Source organism: Eublepharis macularius, chromosome 4 (assembly GCF_028583425.1).
Source record: "Eublepharis macularius isolate TG4126 chromosome 4, MPM_Emac_v1.0, whole genome shotgun sequence".
NCBI classification, from domain to species: domain Eukaryota; kingdom Metazoa; phylum Chordata; class Lepidosauria; order Squamata; family Eublepharidae; genus Eublepharis; species Eublepharis macularius.
The window spans coordinates 11,379,151-11,397,199 of NC_072793.1; the positions used below are offsets into that span (position 1 = coordinate 11,379,151).

Below are 18,049 nucleotides of genomic sequence, written 5' to 3' on the forward strand. Positions count from 1 at the left end.
TTTTCTCAGAACAGATGCACTGAATGGCTAAGGCGCTGGGCTTGGACATCTAGGTTTCCACCAAGCCTAAGAGCAAAGTCTTACAGACGCTCCACTCTGAATCCCCGGAGACAGTGGCTTTTCCAGCAGTGGAAGACCACCTCAACATTGCCCACAGTATCTGGGAGAGACCCGCATCTGTGCCTGCAACTTCTAAGAAGATTGAGCACTACTACAAGCTGACACAGCTGGATTGTGCCTTTCTTTTTACTCATCATTGCTCTTCATCTCTTGTGGCAGAGGGGGCAAGTGATTCAACTGCCCCTAGGACCAGGTCTGCTACAGAGAGGCCAGGTATTCCACCATGACGTGACTACACTCAAGCTTTCAGCGTGGCTCCTTTTTCGGGATATTCCACCTTCTCCAGGGAAGTGACTCAGATCTTTCTGAATGCCCACAAACCCTCTACAAGGACTGCTTATGGGTTAAAATGGGATAAATTCACCAGTTGGGTTACCAATGAAGGCCATTCCCCCTTCACATGTCCACTTACCGTTATATTTGAATACCTACTTTGGCACTTATGAAGGGGCCTTTTGACTTCCTCAGTGAAAGTGCACCTTGTAGCCATCTCAGAAGGTAGCCTTTTTGATAGCCATCACATCCCTTAGGAGAGTAGGTGAATTGGGTGCCCTGAGGCACCATTCCTCTAGTTACTTTACATCCTAGTCTTCAATTTCTCCCTAAGGTGGTATCAAAGTTTCACCTCCAGCAAAAGGTGACACTACCGGTTCTCTTCCCTAATCCTACTTTGGAATCTGAATGAACCCTTCATAATTTAGATGTTAGGAGGACCTTGTTGTCCTATTTACAAAGAATGAGACTCTTTAGGAGGTCACAGGCCCTCTTTATTTGTTTGCCAGCCCATGCATAGAAGACCTGTCTTCTCTGCAGGCACACATTCCCTCCCCCTTGCCCCACTGTGAGTATGACTGGTTTTATGCTTGCGGCGGCTCAAGCGAGTTGAGGGAGGAAGGGTGCTCCGACCTACAGCATGTTCTGGCGGGAAGATCTGCCTGCCAAAATGATAGGATGAAAATCAAATATAATCTTTAGACTCAACAAACAGTGGTTAAAGGTAGGCGCAACACTGTTTGATCAATACTAAATAATTCACATTTGAACTACTGTTGAAATTAATGGCTTAAACAGTGTGGGAAGAACAACCTCTACTACAGACTAACACTTCTAACTCCTCTGAACCTTTACAGAAGCAAACTGATCTCCATATCAGAAGGAGCTGTTTGCATCTACATATCAGAAGGAGCTGTTTGCATCTACATATCAGAAGGAGCTGTTTGCATCTAACCCGCCCTCCCCTCTCCTCCTCTATATCTGACCAGTTTCTTTTGACCCTCCATGCATCTGACAAAGAGAACTGTGATTCTCGAAAGCTTATGCTACAATAACATTGGTTAGTCTTAAAGGTGCTACTGGACTCTTTTTGATTTTGCCGCTACAGACTAACACAGCTAACTCCTCTGGATCTAGAACCTGTATGTGAGAAGACAAGGGCAGTAAGTTCATTCAGTGCACATACTGAAACAATAGCATTTCGGGTGTAGATTACTTGGTACTGCTGACTGCCAAGTACAGTGAAGTTGTAGCTCTGTCTTCCCAGCCTGCCTGTAATTTTACAGATTTCACTGTAATCTTCAAATGTATTGTCACGTTTACACCCAAGCATCACTTACAAGAACAGTTTTTTTAACAGTGTTATGAAAATGTAAGTTTATTCCTTGAAATATGTTGGTTTTCTTTTAAAAAGTACATTATAAATATCTCAATAAATGCATGTTTCAGCCATTTCTAATGTATTATCTGACCTGAATAAAACTCGTAAGCTCACATAGCAAACATGCTGGCAAAAAATCTGTGGCACACAACCGACAGAAGCTGATTGGATATCTATTCGGAACCTTCCCCCATTTAAATCTCCCATTGGAACTGAAAGTTTACAAGCGTTCAAAATTATCTCACGCTGGCACATGACCCCTAAAAAATGAACCCACATCATACCAGCCGCCAGTCTGACCTGCTGGAAGTAATGTGGTGAGATAGGAGATTACCTTCACCGCTGGCTATACTGTCCCAGAGTAGCAACATTCTGGGAACGAGTTCTAAATGAAATCAAAACAATCACAGGCATGCATATTCCCATTTCATCAGAGCCATTGCTCCTAAACACATGGGCATTAACAGGAGGTACAAAGATTAAGACATGAACTACGTTGATCCTGTTACCAGCTGCCAAAGCAGCTATTGCCACTTGCTGGAAAAATGTAAATGCTCCAGATCTTCCTCTATGGCATAAAAAAATTATGGGACAATTATACTATGGCTGCCGTTACAGATAATCTCTCACGTATAGACCCCCAGGTGACATCAAGAGACGTTATACTTAGCTGGTACCCAATCTTAGAATACCTAATGAAACAACAGGAAATCTCCAAAAGATTTAAAGATCTAGATCTGTGGTAAATTGGAAGTATATAATTCCTCTCTATCTCCACTACTAGTTATACACATCCACTCCCACGTGCTCAGATACAATAGCATATAACGGGATGGATATTCAATACAGTAAGATATAATAATTGCTAAATGATGGTATGTGAATTGTAAATATATGTTATTTATGATTGTATGGATGTATAATAATTTAGAAAACATACTGAATGTAATAATTCTCTATAGATACCTATTCTTGTAAAAGTTATTTGTATTGTTGGTGATTTTGAAAACAATAAACAGAATTTGGGAAAAAATTAATGCATGTTGAAAAGATCTGCATATTTAAGGTGATTATCCTCCGTCTTAATCCTTGCAAATTGTGGTGGTGGGTTTTGTTTTACGATACAGTATGGTGGTGGGAATCAATTTACCAGAATGTTAGGCTTGTGATCAAACAGTGCAAGTAACAGCTATACTGGAACTAAATCCTAAAAGCCTGAGATTAAAGTATGTTTTCTTTTGAATCCTGGGTGTAAGATGCCGGTAGGCACCTTGTAATGTTTAGAATTGCAGTTTTTAAAGACAGAATTAAGATTTGAAAATGGGGCTGTGCTTAAGCAGAGTTATTTTTGCCAATTTGGTCTCTCACCAAGAAGAGATTTTTTGTTGTTGTTGCATCAGATTATGTTGCTCTTAGACTCTTCAGGATTTAAAATTGCAGGCAACTCCTTATTAGACTTTAATGATTGCAAACTTGACCAATTGTTAACAGGTTTAGATTGTGATTTGATCTTGATTCAGTTTACTGTGCATAGAAAAATAATTGTGTTCTTTGCCTTACAGACATGAATAATCAGATGCTTTTTGCAACCATTAACGCCATCTAGTATTTTGGCAGCTGCCATCTGCTCTTTAGATGGATTTTCTATCCAGAATATATTACTTGTCTGTGACTAGATTATTCTAGAGCTCAGCTAGCTACGCATTTGTTTTGTGTGCACCTCTTTCTGTGGTCTATTTAAGATAAACATTCAGGGCAAATGTTTATAAAGTGCCTAGTATTTTCTCTATCCGTTTATGAAGTGCTTTGTATCCAGGTCTGAATATTTCTCTTGGACTGTTTCATAATGCTCATGATCCCATGCTTGAATTGTTGCAATGATGGATCACCTTAAATTAAGAGAACTTAAGTTGGTGACTAAAATTATTTAAATAAAAATTGTTCATTTATTGCATAGCTATTTCCTAAATAAAAACGCATGCTGTGGTTCCTGAAAACATAAAAACATGGATTAATATGATGTATTCAACCTATATATCAGGATCCTTAGCTGGGTTTCAGAGCCCCATCTGCTGGGCTTTGAGCCTCTTACAGAGCTGCTTTTTTGTTAGTTTGGAAGGACCAGCTGCTGGTGTGTTTGCATAGAGAGCAAGGGGCACTTCACCTCTTGTCTCTCCTGGAATAGCACACTGAGAGGAGTAGCAGGAGGGCAAGTCCAGATCACTCAGCAGTGGAGAAGCTCCTTTTTTAGTCTAGGCAGGTTCAGATACTTTTGTTTTTCATCTATCTGTCACATGACTTTTATTTAGGTGCAATATCATGTGATGTCTTATCTCATGTTTACAGCTCTGTGGCTTCCACAGTATAGCCTGGGAATTAAAGGTGAGTCCCAGGATTTGGAAAGGCTGAAGATCACTGGAATCCCATCTGGGACTCTTCCCTCCACCTTCTCTACCAACAGTCCCAGGTTTTCAGTGTTCCCCCAGATTCCATGTAGGGTTGCCAAGCTTGGCAACCAGTGGGAGACAGGGGATGGGGAGGGAGGGAAGGCAGTCATTGATGTAACATCACTTCTGGAAAAACCAGTAAGCAGTGTCCATACCTCTCTAGGAATTGCCAGAAGCTCTATGGTTTTACCATAGAGTTTCTGGTGGTTAATAAAGAAGTATGACATCCCTTTCCTGGTTTTCCCCAGAAGTAACATCAAGCCATTGCTCCAATGGCCACTTTTCAAAAAGGTTTCTCCCACTGCTGCTTAAGAGCAGTGGTGGGAAACAAGAGGGGTGTGTGTGTGTGGGGGGGGGGAGCTGGCAAAACTAGTTCCACCAGATACCGGGGTAGATTCTGATGATAGTAGTTATTACCAATTTGCCCCTCATGCTGTTTTTAGGAGTCTCCTTTCTGTAGGAATAACATTTCATGAAGGTCAGTGGGTTGCTGTGGGAGAAGGGAGGCAGGGGAAGTTTACTTTTGCTAACAGAACTACCTTATTAGTGGAAATAATTACTAGAATCCCAACACACAGTCTGTGCTGCCCACATTATTTTTACTTCCCAAGGCCCAGTTATTGAAGCCACCAGCAACCTGGAATGGTAAGAGTGAGAGTGGAGGACAAACATCAGATAGATCCAGCTTTTTCAGTGTTCCATTCGGCCTTAATAGATAATGCAGTATTTTATTAAGCTTCTTTTCTTGTGTAAAACAAGAAGAACAGTTGTTCTTCTTAGCAACTGGTTTGAATTAAATGAGTGTAACAGATTTTGGAATTGTACAACGCTGGAAAAAGAAAGGTATAAATACATCAAATAATGGGTTTTAAAGCTAGATGGATTATTTATTCTTTACATCCTCTATGTTGTGTGATTCTTTAATTTTTAACTTGCTATTATTACTATTTTTAAAATTGTTATATTCTTCCCTCCCCCATCACTAAGACCACAAACAGTTTCTATTTTACATTCTACAGCCATGACAGTTTTTTGTTTCTTGTTGGTATTAACACTGGAAGGCACTGCTCTCCCCCCCCCCCCCCCCCGTGTTTGCTTCTGTTCTGGTTTGTCCCTTTTTGGTTATATAATTGTCCTTCCCTCTTTCACATACATACACAAACTATTTAACTAGAATCAAAGGCTGGTAATTCTCCATGAGATGGAAGGTCCATGTTGCTGAACTGGAAGATGCAAATATTTATGGCCAGAATACTGAGCCAGTTGGCAGAAATCAGGTAGTTACAAGGCTTAGAAGAGGAGTGAAAGGACATCACTGATCCTTTTGGTTTATGTCAGTGGTGATTTGCTCGTTCCCAATCCTCAATATCAAGCTAGTGCATAAGTATAGAGATATCGTACTGTATGATAACAATGATTTTCTCTCCTTCAGTTCTTCCTTTACAAAAAAGCAGTCTCCCAATAGCATCATAAATTAATTACTGAGAGATGGTATGCTCGCATTAATTTCAAGAGAAATATATAACTGAAACTTGAAATTTAATGTGTGTTACATACCGTCAAGTTGCCTCCGACCTATGGTGACTCTATGGATGAAAGACCGCCAAAATGATAGGATGAAAATCAAATATAATTTTTTAAAAATCGAACCCATGTTTTCATCTCTGCAGATAGTTGCTAACTTGTGCTGGCACCTGCCATCCTTTCAGAATCTTAAAGCTAAAACTACCTTGGCCAATAGGACCACGTCTTGCAAATTAATGGGGAGTCAGTCATCCATACTCCTTTGACGTCACAATTCAGCATGTTAGTGGTATGCCCAAGACTTGTAAGTGGAGAGTGCAGTGTCTTCTCCACAGCAACTCTTGTTGTAAAAGGTGGTTCTTGAAATGAGCAGAGATGAACAAAGCCCGTAAGATATTTGATGTAGCTTTAGGGAAGCTGTACAGCTTATCCTTTCTCATTGCTGGCTATATGTTTTGTTTGGGGAGGATAATGAAGCTTACGAAGGCTGGTCCTTAATCAAGATATTAGTCACTCATCTTTATCAAGATGCAGGAGTATAAGCAAATAAATTTTTCAAAAGGCTGAATGAGATATTGAAATTGACCAGGGTAGTTTATAGGACTGAAAAAATGGCATTGGATTGGATCCTGTGAGCTCTGAACATAAGGCACTTGTGGAAGCTGATCTTTCCTTGCCCTCCCCTTCTCTCAGTAGTGCTCTAAGACTCTTGAAAAGCTTAGTGCTTGTAGCAAGCAGGCCTTGTGAACAAAATTCCACACAGCGTGTAGCGGAGAGGGTTGCAGAACAGAGGGAAACTGATCAGAATTGCTCAACCTCTTGTTGGTGGAGGAAGTGGGTAGAGCAAGCTTTCAATGTTCAGTGCTTACCTTTAAGGCCCTAAAATGGCTTTGAGGCCAGGCTTCTTGAAGGACCATCTCCTCCTGTGTCACCTGGCTTGCCAGTTAAGATCCTGTTTTCAAGGCAGTTCTCTGTGCTCCCCCAGCAAGAGGTGATATGGGCAGCAACCAGAGAGGCAGGTTTCTCAGGGGTGGCAGCTTGCCTTTGAAATGTACCTCGTGGCATTTTGTCTACAAGACTCTCTCAATTCAGCATTGGTTTTTCAGACCTCTCGTGGGGATTGCTGCTGAAGAAGGTGTGGAGTGGGAGATGTACCACTATGAGTGCCTTGTGCTTGCGACTCATAAGGATTTGGCCCCTTTCAGTTTCATTTTCCCCCCTTAATGATACGCATTTGCTTTTCTGAATCTGCTTTGGGAAGTTTATCAACAGGAATTATATGGGGATTATCAGAGAGGACCTTGTGCCTCTTCTACAGTTTACCGGAGATGTCCACCTTCTACTTTAACATGGATTTAGTCTGTGCGCCATTAATTTGTCAGTAGGTAAAAGAAAACAGACCATCTCTTCTAGTTTTCTTCACAGGGACCTGTTTGTAGGGGCCAGGATGGTATTTGATAGCTTGCTTGAGCATGTAATTGGGAGGCTGCTTTAGGTAATCTAGCAATACAAATTAATACTTGGTTGTGGCAGTTGAGGATCATCCTTGTTCTAACAGTCAACCAATCCAAAACTGTGTGATGCAAGAAATAAAATCAAATAATCCGGAATTCTTTATGTGGCTGTAGGTGTGCCCTCTTCTGAGGGCAGGTAATTGTGCTCTCCCTCTGTCATTAGGAATGACACGTGCAGTGACTCCTGCTCGCAGGGGGATATCTGGCCTCAGAGGAGGTTTCCTTCTGCTCCTGACTAGAAGATGTTTATGTAGCCATGCTTCCCTTCTCTTGCCAGGCTTGCAAGTCACCTATGGCTTATTATGCTCTTAGGGATCTTGCTCAGATAGGCAAAAAAGATTAAGTTGAACCACCACCACCCAGTCTGTCAAGTGCCCTAGCTGCTGAGCTCCTTTTCTCTGTGCATTTTGTATAATTTAATGTGAAATGTAGGTGCTGTTTACTATCACCCGTACAGTCAAATTGTTCAGAAGTAAAAAAGGTGTAGAATTAAAAATGTAAGTGAAAAGATGAGTAATAATGTGCTGTGGAGAGAAGTGTCTAATTGGCATTAGCAGGTGGGGAAAACTGAGGAGCGATTCAGTGTGCAAAAATGGGACTGAGTCAAGTTGTGTGTTCGTGTGTGCTTTCTGTCTGTCTGTGTCTCTCTCTACTGTACCACACCCTGTTCTTTAAGGGTTTGGAGCTTTGTCTGTGAATCTCTGACTTAGAATGCAGCCTTATCAGGTCAGTTGGCAGGCAGGGGAGCCAGTAAAAAGAACTGACTTTTAACTGGCCCTGCAGAAGCAGGACTGTGAATATATTGGCTGTTCTTGTGGCAGGAGTCCAAATGTTCTCTGTTCCCATTGATATTTTTTTCTTCCTTGCCTCCTGCTTTTTCTAGGGTTTTGGCATCGGTGATGAGAAATGGGGTATGATGTAGCACGCTTTCAAGGGGATGTTGATGAAGACCTTATATGCCCCATCTGTAGTGGGGTCTTGGAGGAGCCAGTACAGGTGAGTGTCTTGGTGATCAACTTGACTTTTCCTTGCTGGTGTAATTGGACAGTGTGGAAAGTTTTCATTGGCAGATCTGTTTTAGCTTTTCCCTTCCCAGTCGAGGATACATGTGATTGTGCTCATTTTCTACTAGATTTTCTCTACTTCAGCCCAAGAATTGGAACTGTAAAATGCTCTTCTGAAAGCAAACTTGATTTTTAATTTTTTGCCAAATTCTACAGAAATCTGTTCAACATAATGAATTCTGATCAAAGCTGACAAACAAACAGCCTGATCAGACGGTGAATTCTGCATCAGTTTGAGAGCCAGTTTGGTGTAATGGTTAAAAGCGCAGGACTGTAATCTGGAGAGCCGGGTTTGATTCCCCACTCCTCCACTTGAAGCCTGCTGGGTGACCTTGGACTAGTCACAGCTCTCTGGAGCTCTCTCAGCCCCACTCACCTCAGCCCCACCCACCTCACAGGGTGTTTTGTTGTGGGGATAATAATGACATACTTTGTAAACCGCTCTGAGTGGGCCTTAAGTTGTCCTGAAGGGCGGTATATAAATTGAATGTTGTTGTTGTTGTTATCATATGAGGTCTTGAAATCAGATGGGGAAAAAAAGCCTGGTGAATATATTGAATCCGAATGTAAGGCAGGACACCTTCACGGCAGGAAGTTTAATATAGGATATTGGAGTATACAATATCTTTAGGCTGCCATCCCATCTGGATTTTCTAAAATGCATGTGTAGGATTCTAACACTAGGTAATACTTTATATATAGATTTACTTATTGGATATACTAAGAAGCCTTCAGCTATTTATAAACAAATGTATAATATGTCAGTTTCATATATATACTACAATAGGCCACAGTGTGTGTGTGTGTGAGAGAGAGATACATTAGATACCTTTGTAAGCAGATCATAGCTATAAATGGCTATTTGCATCACTATGTTGCAAAAATGGGGTTTTAGGCAGTGCTTCTATAAGAGTAGTTTCTTTCAAATTATTTTTTATGCAGGTAACTTCTTTGTTCTGATTTGTGGGTGTCTGTTAGATTATGTGGCTGGCCTGACCCTTCTACATGTAACCAGTAACTTTTCTAGTTATTGCATACATAATATTGCCATTCTAGAAAGTCATCTGTTGAAAAGGAATTAGTAAACTAATTATTCAGCTCTCTTTCCAAGCTGCCTACTCATCTGAAAGCAAGGGCACTTTTGCAGATCTCAGGCTGTATTATAGATAGGATGCTTCATGTAAGACTGCTACATAGAATGGCCTCCTGAGTAGAATTTACAATATAATTTGTATGTAATGTTCACATGCATGATTTTACACTGTGTGTGTACCTATATGACAAGAAACCACAATTTAGCTGTAGCTTCCCAGTGTATGTGTATTGTGTGTATATACAGTATTTGCATGTGACCATATGGATGCCGTTTGCAGCCCATGTAGGGATTTTGCAAAATGTGAATGAGCTCTTAAGCATAGCTGAGTACTGATTCTTTTGTCAGTAGGACAGGCAGCCCTATCTGTAGCTGTAAGTGAACTGAATAGGTGAGGGATTGATTTCTTTGTAGGAAAGGTGTCCTTGAAAAGGTAGGTTGAGCCAAGTAACGGCTGAGTCTTGGATTATTTGATTGGTTTGCATATGGCAAAAAAGCATTGGGTGGCAGAAAATCTGCCGAGAAATATAATTCAAATGAAAATGATACAGTCTGGGTGTACCACTTTGAGCTGCAATTAGCTGAAGACCAAAATGGAGAAGAACTTCCAAGATACTTGTGTAACTGTGCACCCTGGGAGTGTCACTGCTTATTCAAAACAAAAGGTGCTGTTTCTGGGGAGGCTGAAACTGCTGGGTCATAGATTTATTTTTGTACAGGGAACTGACAGGGAGTTGTTCCTGTCTGTAGTTGTTCTCCTTATGTAATATCAGCATGAGTAGGTAGGTACCTTCTTTCCTGTGTCTTATATAGGTGGGTTTTGGTGGCGTGTTCTGTATGCAGGTAATTCCCAAGGAGCCTGGATGGGTTTTATCATATTGTCACGTAGAAATTCATTAACTAAGTAGAAATGCAGTTTTCAGCATGTTGGAGGACAGGGGCAGAAAAGCTGTCTACCATAACCAGCCCTCAGAGTTCAGTCAGTTCAGTATTAAAAACTGAGTGTGTGGTATATGTGCATGCATTAGAGAATGCAAGGGTTTGTGTTCTTTCAGTATGCTAGGAACATTATTCTTAGCTGGCCATGTGAATGAAACAAAAAGCTTGTCTCATCAAGAGAAATTGGCTGCATTGCATTTGAACAGTACACTAAAAATGATACCGGATCACACAGGACATTCAGTTGCAGATCTTGATTATCACCAAATAGGATAGAGCCCCGTGGCACAGAGTAATAAGCGGCAGTACTGCAGCCCAAGCTTTGCTCACAACCTGAGTTCGATCCCGGTGGAAGCCAGGTTCAGGTAGCCGGCTCAAGGTTGACTCAGCCTTCCATCCTTCCGAGGTTGGTAAAATGAGTACCCAGTTTCCTGGGGGGTATAGTGCAGATGGCTGGGGAAGGCAGTGGCAAACCACCCTGTAATAAAAGTCTGCCAAGAAAACGTCATGATGCGATGTCCCCGCCATGGGTCAGTAATGACTCGGTGCTTGCACAGGGGACTGACTACCTTTACCTTTTACCTAAGATACCATTACATTTGGGAGATGGGGGAGAAAATAGACTGAAAGCTTCTGCTCTTTCCTGGCTGAGGGCCAGACTACATGCTACATCTGCCACGTGATCACCGTGGGGACTTGTAACAGGGCGCCTGTTCCCCACAGGAACTCAATTTACAAGTTCTGTGGGAGCCCAGTTTTGTGTCAGGAAAATGGAGGGAGGGGAAGAGGCAGGAGCCCCTCCTCTCAGTTTGCCATGGTAGCTTGGCTTCCTGTCCTCTTTCACTGAGCCTGGTGCATTGCGACATGCCAGACCATTGGTGTATAGTCTGCTTCGAACATACCAGTGACCAGGAGGAGAGCAGACTGCTGAGATAACAGGACGCAAGGAACAGAAGGATCTGCCATTACTGAAAACGGCTGGGAGGATTGCTGAGCACCTGGCTCAGGCTAAGGGACATCTACACAGCATGCCTGTAGGGATTCCGTTCTGTGTGTTGGGGAATAACTGTGTGTTGCACTAGACGAAGACAGATTGTGCCAAAAATGTTTAATCTCCCTTTAAGTATTTATATAGTAGAAAGACTTCTGGTAAAACTGCATCTTATATTTTCTTGATGAGTGAGCTGGGAAATTATAAGAGGTTATTGAAGGAGAGAGGCCCAGATTGAATTTGGCACCTTCTATGTTCAAAGTATGTGCTCTGTCTCTGACGTGCCCCTGATAGCGTCTCTACATTTCGTAACCTGTCCATCAGTGTTCCCAGGTCTGCATTTATTTGTTGGTGTCGGTTAATTTGGGGCTTGACCCAAGAATATCATGGCCCAAGACTGGGAAAATTTACTAAGCAAGCTATTATCTATGTAGTCTGCATGTTACCTCTAGATATTGCTGTACATGCCAGCAATTGTTCCTCGGCTGGGAGTAAAGGTGGAGGGATTTGCCCTGGAAATGGCACATAGCCTTCTCAGAGCTCAATTTCTTCCTGCTCCCAAAGGGTTTTCCCAAAATGACTGTTCCTACACAGTTTAAAATACCACAGGACAGGTAAGAATTGATTTTGGAGAATGTATGCCCTTGGATGGTTTCTAGCTTCAGGAAAAGAGATACAGCAACTGACTCCAGAGCAGGCTGCATAGGGTCAGATGCCTGATCTTCTCATGAAAGTTGGTTTCCTTACTGCACCCTCTTCCTTCCCCACTGTCATCCCTACAGTATTTTCATAGTATTTGAAGAAAGAATACTGCACTTCACACGAGGCATGATTCCTGTGCCTCTCGTAGAATTTTGGTGGGTGTAACTTTTTTTCATAGTGTTGAGTGGTTGGGCAAATGAAGCCTGCTGAATGCCCCCCTTTTTTGCAAATCATAAGGTATAGGAACCCTTGAACTGCGCAGTCCTAATTTTTTCCTAGTCAGCATTTTCCCGCATAAGCTAGGAGTTGGTAAAATATATATTTGTGTGTGTGTGTTCTTTGTGTGGATAAAATGAAAGTATCTGTGACCTGTCAGACTCTAACAGCCTATTAACAAGTTGCTGTCTACCACCATGGAAGAACAGATAGCAGAAGGCATCAAATGAATTTCTGCAGTTCGATCCTATGGGATCAGGTGATCTCTGTGGATGAGTAATGATGAGCATGATTTTGTATATATTCACTACCTTGCAGATTCTTTTCCCTGCCGCTTCTTGCTGCTTCCTCAGTGACCCCCTATCCAACTCACAAGGCCAGATAAGCTGTTCCAATAACGATATCATTTGCATACCTTAAAGCTGTGTGGTACACTGTGATTCTGTAGAAAGGGGGAGAAACTATATAACACGGCACTGGCACCAGAACTTATCTTCCTTGAAGATTTTTTTTTAAAGTTTCTAGCCCTTAGTGACAGAAGGTTATGCTTGGAAATATGGAGGTAATGCCTACTGAAGTATGAGAAACCACAGAATTTGCGAAAGTTTCTCTTGGTCCATGAATGGAGTTTTGGTGCCCATTACAGTCTTTGCTTCTCAGCATGACAAGCAGAATAAACTATACAAATCTGCATAACTAGTGCAGTTTGCAGGAGCATTAGGTTATTTGGGCACAGAATTTTGGGTCGGGATTAGTTTCAAGCACTAAGAACCCAAAGCTACCTGTTGTAGACAGGTGCCAGCTTGATGTTGTAATTTAGAGTTCCTTCATATCACTCCTGGTATAATTTCTTGACCTCAGTGAGTGTGTAAAACGTACACTTAGTTTGTGGATAAGTTTGGATTCTTTTTGGAAGGGAGGTTTGGCAGGGTGCAGGGTGGTTCTGGCTAATTTAAGAGGTCTGATCTCATAGACCGTCCTCATGAGACACTTCCTTAGTGACTGAGAATGGTTGTTGAGTATGTGGTCATAAAGGTAAAAAATCCTTTTTTTTACTACCATATGCTGGGTAAGATGATACACTCTGCAAGAGGATAATAGGCTTCAGAAGGGTCAACAGAAAAATAGTTTTTCTTTTTGTCTTAGATCCAGAGGAGTTAGCCGTGTTAGTCTGTAGTAGCAAAATCAAAAAGAGTCCAGTAGCACCTTTAAGACTAACCAATTTTATTATAGCATAAGCTTTCGAGAATCAAGTTCTCTTCGTCAGATGCCTGATCTTTTTGTCTTGTCACTTGTTAAATCCAAGATGATGAATTGAATAGGTTGAAGGCCAAAAACTTCTGCTCGGGTGTGGGAAAACAAAAAGGCAACCGGAACTACTGATAAATGACCCAGCAGGGAAGTCTCTTGAAAGTGAAGGCTGAAATGTATGTCTTTATATATTGTAAAGTTTCCTGGCCCTGGGATTTTTAATTTCTTTCTAAAAAGACTTGTGTCAGCATTGTATAGATGTATATCTGTTTTTCTGTGTGTAGAAGTTCCAGAGCAGTGCTATCAAATGAGCTGACAAGCCGTAATTCAAAAAATGTGCAGAATACAAGCCGGGGGAGACTGAATTAGGGAATTTATTTTCCTACATTAATTGATGGCATCATCCCAGCATCCCATTTAACAAGCATTAAAATGCCATTGAAGAAAATACAGAATCTCATAACAGGTTATCACAAACTATCTGGCAGATATAGAACATTCTGTCTGTCCCAATAATTAAAGTAGGGCTCGACAGTAAGTGGCCCAAGGGGCTCATTTCGGCTATCACGGGTCATGTGACCCATAACTGATCTCTCAGTCCCCAGAGAATTTCCTCTCAATAATCAGCATCAAATGCTCAGGATTCTTTAACCCCTTCATTTCCAGTGGGAATGTTAGCAGTGGCTTTAGTTTAGCTTTTCCCATGCACCTCTCAGTTGCCATTTCCAATTAGCCTGGTCTAGGCTTATGTATGGGAGATGGCAGTTTAGGAGCATTAATGTCTATTATGGTGATTACTAGTTTGGAAGGGATGATAATGCTATGCGTTCCCCCTTCAGTGGGCAGAAGTTACTGGCTTTTCAAGTCTTCCTCTGTTCAAAATGGAGCCCCTCTTAAAAATTAATTGCCAAATCATGTTCTGAATCACAGAATCACAGAGTTGGAAGGGGCCATACAGACCTTCTAGTCCAACCCCCTGCCCAATGCAGGTTGAGCTTAAAGCATCTTTGACAAATATTCATCCAGTCTCTTCTTGAAAACTGCCAGTGAAGGGGAGCTCTCCACCTCCTGAGGCAGCTGATTCCACCTTTGAACTACTTTGACTGTGAAAAAGTTTTTCCTAATATCCAGCCTTTGTGCATGTAATTTAAGCCCATTGCTTCGGGTCCTACCCTCTGCTGCCAACAGGAACAGCTCCTTGCCCTCCTCCAAATGACAGCCTTTCAAATATTTAAAGAGAGCAATCATGTCCCCCCTCAACCTCCTCTTCTCCAAACTAAACATTCCCAAGGTCCTCATCCTTTCCTTGTAGGGCTCAGTCTCCAGACCCCTGATCATTCTCATCTCTCTCTTCTGCACCCTCTCGATTTTGTCCACATCCTTTTTGAAGTGAGGCCTCCAGAACTGCACACAGTACTCCAGGTGCAGCCTGACCAAGCCAGTATAGAGAGGGACTATGACCTCCTGCGATTTCGATTCAATGGCCCTTTTGATACAACCCAAGACTGAGTTTGCCTTTTTTGCCACCGCATCACACTGACTTCTCATATTTAGTTTACAGTCCACTCTTACCCCAAGATCTCTTTCACATACACTACTACCCAGAAGTGTATCCCCCCCATCCTGTATTTGTGCTTCACATTTTTGTGGCCCAGATGTAATACTATGCACTTATCTATGTTGAATTGCATCCTGTTCACAATCACCCACTTAGAGTATTCAGGTCTTGTTGAATTTTAACTTTGTCTTCTTGGGTGTTTGCCACTCCTCCCAATTTGGTATCATCAGCAAATTTAATGAGTAGCCCGTTTACCCCTTCATCCAGATCATTGATAAAAATATTTAAAGTACCAGGCCCAAAACTGAGCCCTGCAGCGCCCCACTAGACACCTCCCTCCAATCTGATAAAACGCCTTTAACCACCACTCTTTGGTGCGGTCCTCTAACCAGTTCCCTATCCACCGAACTGTTCTATAGTCCAGTCCGCAGTCTTCCAGCCTATAGTTTCCCCGGTCATCCTTCTTCCCTTTCTTAAAGATTGGGTTAACATTCGCTCTTCTCCAATCTTGTGGCACATCCCCAGTCCTCCAGGAGGCCTTGAAGATGTTTAGTTTTGTTTAGTTTATTCGATGTTTAACCCGCCCTCCCCACAAGCAGGTTCAGGACGGGGTACAACAATCATAAAATGCAATTACAGTACAGCAGATTTTGCAATAAAATTCACCAATTAAAATCATATATACACAGAAACCACAGCTGGTCGGTTACACATTCCTACCCCAGCATACAAAGAAGGAGGGAGACAGACGAGATGTAATTGGATACTGGAGGCCGGTGGGAGGCTCAATGATGGTCCCGACGCTGGCCTCAACCATATGCCTGGTGGAACAGCTCTGTCTTGCAGGCCCACTGAAATGATACAAGATCGTGGGAGGCCCGAGTGTCTTCAGACAGAGTTCCACCAGGTTGAGGCCAGGACCAAAAAGGCTCTGGCCCGAGGCCAAACGAGCCTCCCTAGGGCTAGGGATCACCAGTAAGTTCTTACTCGTTGAACAAAGCACTCTCCGGGGCACATACAGGGAGAGACGGTCCCTCAGGTATGCTGGTTCCAGTCTGTGTAGGGCTCTAAAAGTTAAAATCAACTCCTTGAAACGGATCCAGAATTCCACAGGGAGCCAGTGAAGCTGCTGTAAAATTGGTGTAATATGTGTCCTGCATGGAACACCCATCAGGACACGAGCAGCTGTGTTCTGGACCCGCTGTAGTCTCCAGGTCAGACCCAAGGGAAGTCCTGTGTTGAGCAAGGTACAGTAGTCCAGCCTGGAGGTGACCGTTGCATGGATCACTGTCGTTAGGTCCTGGACTGAGAGATAGGGGGCAAGTTGCCTGGCTTGCCGCAGATGGAAGCAGCCCGGGTAACAGACGCGACTTGGGCCTCCATAGACAAGGAGGAATCCAAGATCATGCCAAGACTCCTGACAGATGAGATGAGCACCAACGGAGCCTGCCCAAAGTCCGGGAGATGGATACCTGTATCCGACAGCCTACGGCTCAAGTACAGGACCTCCGTCTTTGCAGGGTTCAACTTCAGTCTGCTCTGCTTCACCCAACCAGACGCAGCCTCCAAAGCTCTCAAAAGGGTGTCCAGGGTAGAGTCAGGTCGGCCGCCCATCAACAGATACAACTGGGTTTCATCTGCATACTGGTGACAACCCAGTCTAAAATGCCACACCAGCTGGGCGAGGGGGTGCATATAAAGATTGAACAATGGGGGAGAGTATCGCCCCCTGTGGAACGCCATATACCAATGACTGGCGCGTGGACACCCTCTTCCCCAGCTCTACCCTCTGTCCCCGGCGGTGGAGAAAAGAGACAAGCCACTGCAAGGCCATCTTTCGGATCCCCACGTCAGTGAGACGGTGGGCCAACAACTCATGGTCAACTGTGTTGAATGCCGCTAAAAGATCTAACAGTATCAGCAGCGCTGACCCGCCTCAATCCAGATGTCTGTGGAGACTGTCCATCCCATAGCCTGGGCAGAAACCAGACTGGTATGGGTCCAGGACAGAAGTCTCTTCCAGGAAAGCCTGCACCTGTTCCACTACCACCTGCTCAATCACCTTTCCCAGGAATGGGAGGTTTGATGTCGGGTGGTAACTGGACGGGTCTGTGGGGTCCAAAGATGGCTTTTTAAAGAGAGGCCTCACCACGGCTTCCTTCAACACCCTGGGAAAGACCCCAGAGCTTAATGATGAATTAATAATATCCTCCAATTGGGCCCCCAGCCTATAGACGCTGGCTTTCACCAGCCATGACGGGCAGGGGTCCAGGGAGCACATAGTGGGCCTAACCAGCTGCAGGATCCTGTCCTCTTCCTCCTGGGAGACCAGGCTGAAGTGATCCAAAGTCGGGCCAGAAGACGGCCAAGGGGCCTCCAGTTCTCTCACTGTATCAACTGTGGCTGGCAGGTCACGGCAGAAGGACAGAATTTTATCTGCAAAGAACCTCCCAAAAGCCTCGCAGCTAATGGCTGAATTCCTAATTTGGCAGTCTCCCTGCGAGAGGGAGACCAAAGACCGAACAACTTGAAACAGTTTCACCGGGCATGAGCTTGCAGTCGCTATGGAGGTGGTGAAGTACTCCCTCTTCGTCGCCTTCACAGCCACCTCATAGGCCTTCATAAATGCCTTCATAAAGGAGGCACAGCGACGAGCAGCAAGGCAGCCTGGCCCAATATACAGTTTACTTCGCAGTGGGTTGATTCCGCGGCAATCAATTCAACAGCGGTCTTCGGCCGTGTCCTCGGCATTTCTCGCACCAGCTCTCCGCTTCAGCGCGTCCTGCAGAGCAAGGCAGCCACTCCTCCATGGCCAGAGGAGACCACTCAGTTCTACGCCAGTCACCCTTTCTCAGCCTACACCGCTTACACCGTCTCCCTGCTGGTCAAATTCACTCCTTGCCTGTTCTTTGATCACTCCTTTCAACTCACTCAGGTTGCTCTGGTTGCTCCACTCTTCCTCCTCCTCCCCAGCTC

The 18,049-nt window shown here is 43.5% G+C and overlaps 1 protein-coding gene across 1 annotated transcript in view; it reads left to right on the top strand.

Moving 5' to 3' along the window:
- Positions 1-18,049, top strand: part of RNF41 (ring finger protein 41) — a 47,717-nt gene that overhangs the window by 18,367 nt on the left and 11,301 nt on the right. Inside the window, exon 3 of the mRNA XM_054978524.1 lies at positions 8,143-8,255. Coding sequence (XP_054834499.1) covers positions 8,166-8,255 — 90 coding nt within the window. The 5' untranslated portion in view covers positions 8,143-8,165. The remainder of the gene's footprint in view (positions 1-8,142; positions 8,256-18,049) is intronic.